This window comes from Vitis riparia, chromosome 14, assembly GCF_004353265.1.
Source record: "Vitis riparia cultivar Riparia Gloire de Montpellier isolate 1030 chromosome 14, EGFV_Vit.rip_1.0, whole genome shotgun sequence".
Classification (NCBI taxonomy): Eukaryota; Viridiplantae; Streptophyta; class Magnoliopsida; order Vitales; family Vitaceae; genus Vitis; species Vitis riparia.
Window position 1 is genome coordinate 9,844,795 of NC_048444.1, and position 8,388 is coordinate 9,853,182.

Genomic DNA, 8,388 nt, shown 5'->3' on the forward strand with positions numbered 1-8,388 from the left:
TTTCACTGTTATCAATGGAGATTAAAAATCATATTTAAATGGAATTAAAAATAAACAAAAAATATTTTCATAACATTTTTATTTTTTTAAATCATTAATTTAAATTATAAAATTAGTTTTAAAATTAAAAATATTTGTTGTAATTATAGTTTTGAGGATTTCATGATTTTTATCTTATTATTTTAAAAAATTGTTTCAATAAATTTTTTTTTATTTTAATGGTTTTAAATATTTAAATCTTTATTTAAAAATATTTAGGATTAGTGTGGGAAGCAATTAGGTAATTTTGGAATGGAAAATTTTTGAATATCTTAAAGACTTTAATTATGTCCATTACCCTATTTATACTTTCAAAATTATTGGAAGGTTAGTAAATTAGTCTTAGAAATATTGTCTTCTTGATTAATATATATAGTACATTATTTTTGAAATAATATGAAAAATAATAAACACCATGTATCTAATTTGTAAGTTAGAAAAAAAAAAAAGAATAATAATATTATATGAGGTATTTAAAAATTATTTAATATTTATGAGAAATAATGTACAACATATTTATTATTTTGTAAGTAGGAAACAAAAAAAAAATTTGCTAAGGTATTTAAAAAGTATTTATTATATATTTTATAAGTTTGAAAAAAATTTTTTTGATGATGTCTAATTTGCAAGTTAGAACAAACAAAGAATACTAATATTTTATGAAATGTTTAAAAATTGTTTAATATATATATGATAAATAATATAAATTTAAAATAAAGAATAATATTTATTATATATTATATAAGTTTTCAAGTATTTAAAAAATATTTATTATATATTATGTAAGTTTGAAAAAAAAGAATAATATTTGATGAAGTATTCAAAAGTTATTTACTTCAAAAATATATTTGACAATAATAATTTTTAACCATTTAGCTTTCATATTCAATTTAATGGAGAAAAATGATTGAGAAATGATTCAGTTTGGTCCCACTAATAAATAGGTGAGAAAATGATTAAAAAAAGTCAAAGATAAAGTAAGAAAAGTAGGATGATCAAGTTTTTTCATTTAATAATTAAGGGTATTCTAAGGATTTTTTAAATGCAATATCGTTCCTCTCAATTTCTACTCTTTTATTGAGTTTTGAGTTTAATTATAAATGATAGGAGGACCTTACCTCAATTACCAAGTCTAATCGAGCTAAAAACATAATTCTCCCAATAAATATTAATTTGATGTATTGACTGAAGTAATTACCAACAACCTCAAGAGACATAAAAAGGATATTCTAGTATCATCCCATAATATATTTTTTTTGGTACTAATTTAGGGGAGACTATAGAATGTAACGAGTTGCCTATATATGGCAAAAAAATTAAGGTTGTTGTACTTCATCTTTTGCCAAAAGTTTGGAGACAAAAGGTTGGTGGCCTTTAAATCTTCATTATTTTTCTATCATAACATGTGAAACATATTTTCATCACCAATAGATTTCAATTTTATAGGCATTATTACATAAGACATTTGAGTAAATTTATTCAAACGTTCAAAAAGCATGATTCCTTTTAGCTTATTGAAAATCAATTTTATTAATAAAAGTTCAATAATTAATTTTAGTTTTCAGCCATTGCATGGTAGATATTGTGAACATAATGATAGCTTTCTTGATTCAGCCGACATGAACAGTACCCTATATAGAAAATCATTCAAAAATCATCCCACACAATTCACAAAGCAAGCTAAAAAAATCCAGCCATTGAAGGGGGGAGGGTTAACCGCATTTAGCGCGAATGACATGTGGCAAATGGGAGACAGCATAAAGCAGCTCGTTTTCAAATCACAATTCACAAGCGAGGAGGAGACAAGCAGGAATTCCCAGAAGATGAGATTGAGTAGGATATAGAGTGCATGTGGGACAGGTGTAAGATGATGTATGGCTATACGGTATACCTCCACATGTGATTTGTAGTTTTGTACTACTATTTCTCCAAAGTGCTGTGGTGAGTCATGACTCATGAGTGAGGTGAGTGGGCTCTGAACGAGACCCCCCCACTCTTTCCTCCTCTTTTTGCTCGCTATGTTGCGTGTCGCTACTGTGTTTGATGTAGTGGAAAATCCCACCTCACTGCTTCCGCCTCTGGGTTTCTTAAATATGTAACCGAATGAAGAAGAAGCCATTATTATTGCTGCTGCTGCTGCTGCTGGTATTGTTGTAGCTGGCGTGGGTTTCTTTGTTTTCCATTAGCTATGGTCTTCTCTTCTTGCTTTTGCCAATCTCAAATCTCATTCAAGGTATGCTCTTTTCTGCTTTTATTTTTCCTTTTCATTTCTTGTAGGTGTTTGGAAGCGTGATTTACTTTCTTTTTTTTTTTTTTTTTTTTCATTTGGGTATTCTTGTTTTTTCTCAAAATTGTAGTAGTTTTTTTCCTTTTGGACTTCTACGGGGGTTTTAGCTGTATTTCTGACTGATTGACACTGAGTCCTTGTTAACTTTTGCATAGGATTTGTCTTGGTGTTTTACATACTTGTTTCAGTTAATTTTTTGCCAGATCTGGAATGGATGTTTTTCCCATTTATTCCCATGAATTGATAATTTGGGTGCTTCAGCTTTGTTGTCTTTCATAATTTATTTTGGCTTCTGATATATGAATTAACAGTCAATTTTTGTTTTGTTTTTATTTACAGTTTCTATAATTAGTATCCATGTCTTGCCCACATTGTAAGTAGTAATGTTCTTGGGTAGATGCTTGATGAGAACGTGCGTACAAAATCCCAAATTCACTGTTGTTCCATGTTAGTGTATGAATTTTCCTCTGTGGTTTGATGATTTGTTCTTAGAATTGAACTTGAGCCTGGAATTGAGATTTCTACAAGCATTATGAAGCTATATAATGATGGGGTATACACTTGATCAATATTAAGCTTCAGCCTTGCTGCCTGCCCATTTTAATCTTTTCATTGAAGTTCAATCCACCAGTTTATGTTATGATGTAAAAAGACATGAAAAATGATAAGAGGATGAAGCATGTAGTTGTATTAATTACTAAAGATTAGCTGCTTGGTTTGTATTGAGACCTTGATAAATTTTCATACAATTTTAGGGTTTATTTCTTGTAGATTGATCGCTCAGCAGTGGCCATTAGACCTCAGTGTTATACTAGAAAGGATCAGAGGTCCACTTTTGCTCTCAAAGGAATGAGCACAGAGCTTTTTGGTCAACAAGTTGCAAGAGCTGGAGCCATGCGAAGCAGTGAGTGGAGTTTCATGCGAGGATCGAGAATCATAATTAGACCAAAAGTTGCAAGATTCATGTTTTATAGAAAAGGCTCTGGAGTATATGCTTCATGTAATTCTTCTTTTGCAACTTACATTGCTTGTCAAACATTCTACATCATCTGCAAAACTAAATGGTTTCCTTTTAGAAAGCCCCCAATTAGCATATAGCTTTATTGTGTGCTATTTTCATTTTTTTCTTCATTGTTTATTTTAATAATTTTCTCGAAGAGAGTGCAGGAAGAATTAAGGTCACTGAATGTCTGAAACCTCATGGGAGATTCACAATATTAAAATGTATGCATACATTAACTAGAATATGATAGTCTTCAGATTTATATCGTAAGAGACTAGTTGCCAAGATGTCAAAGATCTGTTGAAAATGAGTTAAACATAATGCCCTCAATGCTGAGAAAAGCCCTAGACAAAGGGGGTTTCTATCATTCCCAAAGGTAAGCATGTAAACAGTAACATGAAGGCTTGGAGAAACCAAGTTCCCAAATGAACTGGAGATGGATAGTTCTAGTCCCATATATGGATATTCATGGAGTAAAATTTGAGGTTATGTATGAAAATTGAGAACTAATGACTTTCTGCTGAAGCCTTTTATGGGAGCTCAAGGCATGCTTAGTAGAAATTTCCCCATCATATTTTAAGTTATTTAAGACCTGAAGGAACTGTAAAGATCCAAATGTATCAGGGCAATTATCTAATGATCCTTCTGTTTTGTATACAAAAGGATGCCACTTATTCTTATTTCCTTTCTTCACACAAATTTTATTTGATATATGATAAGAATTGCTCTTCATGTTTAGACTCCTACTTTTATGGTAATTCTGAAAATTCCATAATTGCATTTGAAACTCTTTTCTGCTTAATTTTTTTTCTTCTTCACATTGATTTGATCTGTCTCTCTTCTCTCTCTGGTTTCTTGTTTCTGGTTCTTTTAATTAGGCTTTAATTCTTTGGTTGGTAATTACGTTGTTTACATCAGGATGAAATTTCAGTTTCAATAGCTTCAAGGATAGAAAAATAACAAATCTTCTTTTTTTAGGCAGGGTTGGGAGAAGAATTTAAATATCATTTAACAGATTAGGAGGTTGTGTGCTTGCCTCCAAAGGTAGGTGGTTTGGTGCTGATAAATCAAGCAAACTAAAAGCGCTTTTAAAGGTGTGCAGAATAGAGGGATTGTTGTTAGAAGAAAGTTCTGCTATGAAATAGGGAAGTGATTGTTAGTGGGGGTGGAAGGTTAAGGAGATGCAGGTAACCATGGGTTGGATCTTTGGGGAGCTATATCATGAGGTTTAGAGGCCTTGAAGGAGTGAGGTTTAAAGCAGGGAAGGATGCTGGGTAAAGGTTGAAAAGAACTTTGGTGTGTGAAAGCTCTTTTTCAAAGTATTTGAATCTGATCCTTTTGGGATGCCAGTTAAAAGGGAAGCATGCTTTTAAGTGAATGCAACTTCGGTGAAAAGGGATGTACTTGGAATGAGACTTTTATTAGGAATTTACTTAATTGGGTGTTAGAAAGTGTTCCCTACTTCTCCGTGAAGCCGTCCTAAGTATATTTGTTTAGGGTTGAAAGCCTGGTCGTTTGGCATAGGAGCACAAATAGGATTTCAATAGAAAACCTGCATTGAACTGCCGGCTAATCCTATGGAGGGGCTTAGTGGAAAGGACCACATAGAGCACTTCGATGTTTGACAAGAATTCTTAATTTCCTCATTAGAAATTAAAATAAAACGTAAGATTGAAAAGCTCAAGTCACGTTAATTCTTTTCATGAATGTCCTGATAGATCAGTGGAAAGTCCCACTAGGTTCTTTCACTCCTGTTGTGATAGGTGATGCACAAATTTGCAGCAATTCTGGTGTATGTTGAGTGCATGGATTTGGTACCTTTGGCAGAATAAAGAACCCCTCTGTAATTTGTTTTTCTCCTTTTTTGTTTCCTGCTCGATAATGCATGCACTTGAGTTCCCCTATAACTTTTCATTCCTCCAGATCCTAGAGATACAGGACTTTGTTGCCCTGCATCATTAAATGGTGCTTTATGGTCCGGAAACTAGCAGCTTGAATACCCTTGTGATCCCTATATGATGCATTAATGATATTTTTTAGTGTCAGCAGTCCAAGAAAGACTCTTACTGTATCAAAATAATTTTTATGCTTTACATTCTTAGAACTGTATCAAGGGCTTTCTTTTGCATTTAATAGTGTTGCTAGGACTAACATTTAGTCTCTTACATCTTTTTTCCAAATTGTCTTACAGGGTTGGCAAATCCTCAAATTGCTAGCAGTGTTTTTACCTTGGGAACAGCGGCTGTTCTTCCATTCTACACCCTCATGGTTTTGGCTCCCACGGCTGAATTGGTATTTTGCTGCATTTATGTCTGATTCTAATTCCCTCTGTATAAGTTCTTTTTTAATTTTACAATTTCCATTTTGCACGAAAGATTCAACAAATTCTTTGCAAGTTTCATGAATTTTTCAAATAATTGCCTGGTTGTTCTATATAGTTTCAGCTCACAACATGTACTTCCTTTCTTCCTTTTTCTTTTTAATCAGGCAATTGCTTTTCATGTTGAAGTTATTATATTTTCCAATCTTAATTGATAAATTCCCAAATCCTGGATTTGCCTCTGCAGATTAATGGCTGAATCCTGAGTTTGCCATTATGTTCTTGACCTAGTTATGTTAATCTTGGATTCTTTATTAGCTCTGTATTATGTCTAAGGGAAGTATTAATCAGTTTGGATCCTTAAAAATGCAGACTAAGAAGTCTATGGAAAGTACTATACCATATGTTGTGCTCGGACTTTTGTATGCTTATCTATTATACCTTTCCTGGACACCAGATACAATAAGGCTAATGTTCGCCAGTAAATACTGGCTGCCAGAGGTGTGTATCAACTAGCACATTAAGGTTCAATATTTGCTTGGGCGCATTTGACAATTTTTGAGTATTGATTATGAAAAGTACTCAATGAGTCTTCTCTCCCTGTTCATTATGTGCAGTTGCCCGGCATGGCAAAGATGTTCTCCAATGAGATGACATTGGCTTCAGCATGGATCCACTTGCTGGCTATAGATCTTTTTGCTGCAAGGTCTCTCTCTCTCTTCTCTCTCTCTCCCTCTCTCTCTCTCTCTCTCATGCAAAAGAGAGAATTCTAATGCTTGTGATTTTGTGATTCATCCAGGCAAGTGTTTCAGGATGGGCTGGAGAACAAAATTGAGACCCGACATTCTGTTTCCCTTTGCTTGCTTTTCTGTCCCATTGGAATTGTTACTCATGTCATCACCAAAGCACTAACCAAAAGTGCAGGAGATACAAAACACAGCATGTAATACCAATTCATTAATGCAGAATTCTGCAATGCCAAACACTTTAATTTGAAGGAAGATTGCCATTTGAGAAAATGGTTAAAATTTTACACTTGTTTCTTTGTAGGCACCAAGTTTTTGTGCTCTCTTTCTTCATCAATAACTACTTTACATAATTGTTTTATCTGTCTCTGTATTCTACACATTACCATGCGGATGCACATACAATACTTCTTCCTTGAGCTGTACCCCAAACCTCTGATAAACTTTCTCCTTAACCAATCTGATCAATTCGAGCATGTCTTGAGAAGTTGACTGACCAGAATTAATGAAGAAGTTGGCATGGATGTTGGAAACCATTGCGCCTCCCACTTTATAACCTTTCAATCCAGCTCTCTCAATCAACTCACCTGCTGTGACTCCCAAATTTGAAGGATTGCGGAACACTGATCCAGCGCTTTTCTCCCCAACTGGTTGAGATAATCGCCTCCTGGAAACAGAATATACCCCCATCAGTATCTACCACAGGAGGCGTAGGAACCCTTCTAGAGATTACCTTTCCAAGTATTGTTGCTGCATTCTTCTTGCAGAAGCAGAGTGCTTCAGCTGGAACGTAACAGCAACAATGGCTGCCAAGTTTTTCATTTTCTGAAATGGCGATGATCTGTAGCCAAACTTGAGATCAGTTCTGTTCAGACTCTGAAATTTGCCTTCGGTTGTAACAAACTCGACCCCATGAACAACGCCAGCGGTTTCCTTTTAAACACAAGACAAGCATCAACACCCATGAACCATTTCATCAACTGAACACATCACGATAGTCAGAATTACCTGCCCATTTGCTCCAGCATTCATATATACAGCCCCACCGACAGTCCCAGGGATTCCCCCAGCAAACTCAAGACCAGTGTACCCTTCGCTCGAACATTGGACGCCCAACCGATTAAACGGAAAACCGCTTCCAGCCCTGTAAATGCCAGGCTCATTCCTCTCCAGGAATTCAATCCGGTTCTGAATAACACAACCGTCATAACCCAAATCATCAAAAAGACAATTTGAGCCTTTGCCAACAATGATGAATGGTATGGAATGCTCACGACAATACCTGCATTGCATCAAAAATCAAATTACATTTGGGGTTTAAAAATTAAAGAGTCCTGACAAACTAGAACAGTGACAGATGCGAATGAAGGGGGAGAAAGTGGAAACCAGAGAGCAGAGAGAAGTTGGGAATGGGTGAAGACTTGGAGAAAATGGTCACAAGGGCCTCCGATCCCCCAAGTGCTGAGATCCTTTAAGAGCTTCTTGCCCCTTATCACTCTCAACCCCTCCCACTTGATGTGATTGCTCAACGAGGGCCATGCCTTCCTTGGTGATGATAGCAGCAGATGAGTTTTGCCTTTCTGATAATGGTTGGGGTTTTGGGAAATAATCGATAAAGATGGTGAGCTCGCGGATAATTTTGTCTTCGAAATCATTCTCTACAATTGAGTTCGTTTGAATTTTCAGCTGTGTGTCTGGCTCCGGCTAGCAGGGATTTTATGTGTCCGAACATACACGGATGAAGCTGTACGGGATCAGCAACGGGTTGGAGCAGATTGATTGATGGGCTGGCGTAATGCCAACCCAACCCAACCCAACCCATCGCACCGTATGCCACGTAAGGCCCACTTTTTTGGGCCCATGGGCCCACCATTTGAACAGATTTTAGCTTTGTATATTCTAATGATGTTTTAACTTTGAAGAGGTATACCTTATTTAATGTAATTAAGACTCACAAATTAGTGACCTAATTTAGAATGCATTTGTGAGTGAT

General features: G+C 35.1%; 2 protein-coding genes across 3 annotated transcripts; one reads left to right on the top strand and one right to left on the bottom strand.

Annotated features, from left to right (window-relative positions):
• The first annotated feature begins 1,988 nt into the window (after positions 1–1,988).
• On the top strand, positions 1,989–6,686 carry LOC117931076 (protein ABA DEFICIENT 4, chloroplastic). 2 transcript variants are annotated; one of them, XM_034851934.1, is made up of 6 exons: positions 1,992–2,272; positions 3,098–3,326; positions 5,521–5,621; positions 6,022–6,150; positions 6,267–6,355; positions 6,449–6,686. In XM_034851934.1, exons 1-6 carry the CDS (start codon positions 2,228–2,230, stop codon positions 6,594–6,596), a joined length of 741 nt encoding a protein of 246 aa, XP_034707825.1. In that variant the 5' UTR covers positions 1,992–2,227; the 3' UTR covers positions 6,597–6,686. The 2 variants fall into 2 exon arrangements, with proteins under 2 accessions (XP_034707828.1, XP_034707825.1); XM_034851937.1 differs by lacking the exon at positions 6,022–6,150 and having other exon boundaries at positions 1,989–2,272.
• LOC117931075 (UDP-N-acetylenolpyruvoylglucosamine reductase-like) lies at positions 6,636–8,191 on the bottom strand. Its single transcript, XM_034851933.1, has 4 exons — positions 7,782–8,191; positions 7,404–7,677; positions 7,129–7,328; positions 6,636–7,062 (listed from the first exon to the last, which is right to left on the bottom strand). The coding sequence occupies exons 1-4, from the start codon at positions 8,048–8,050 to the stop codon at positions 6,771–6,773; spliced, it is 1,035 nt and encodes a 344-aa protein (XP_034707824.1). The 5' UTR covers positions 8,051–8,191; the 3' UTR covers positions 6,636–6,770.
• Positions 8,192–8,388: the final 197 nt, after the last annotated feature.

Coding starts and splice junctions, on each gene's coding strand:
- LOC117931076 (XM_034851934.1), top strand. CDS start 2,228: ATGGTCTTCTCTTCTTGCTTTTGCCAATCTCAAATCTCATTCAAG. Junction 5,622..6,021: donor TGGCTCCCACGGCTGAATTG/GTATTTTGCTGC, acceptor TTAAAAATGCAG/ACTAAGAAGTCTATGGAAAG. Junction 6,151..6,266: donor GTAAATACTGGCTGCCAGAG/GTGTGTATCAAC, acceptor CATTATGTGCAG/TTGCCCGGCATGGCAAAGAT.
- LOC117931075 (XM_034851933.1), bottom strand. CDS start 8,050: ATGATTTCGAAGACAAAATTATCCGCGAGCTCACCATCTTTATCGATT. Junction 7,678..7,781: donor CAACTTCTCTCTGCTCTCTG/GTTTCCACTTTC, acceptor GATGCAATGCAG/GTATTGTCGTGAGCATTCCA. Junction 7,063..7,128: donor CAGCAACAATACTTGGAAAG/GTAATCTCTAGA, acceptor TTCTGTTTCCAG/GAGGCGATTATCTCAACCAG.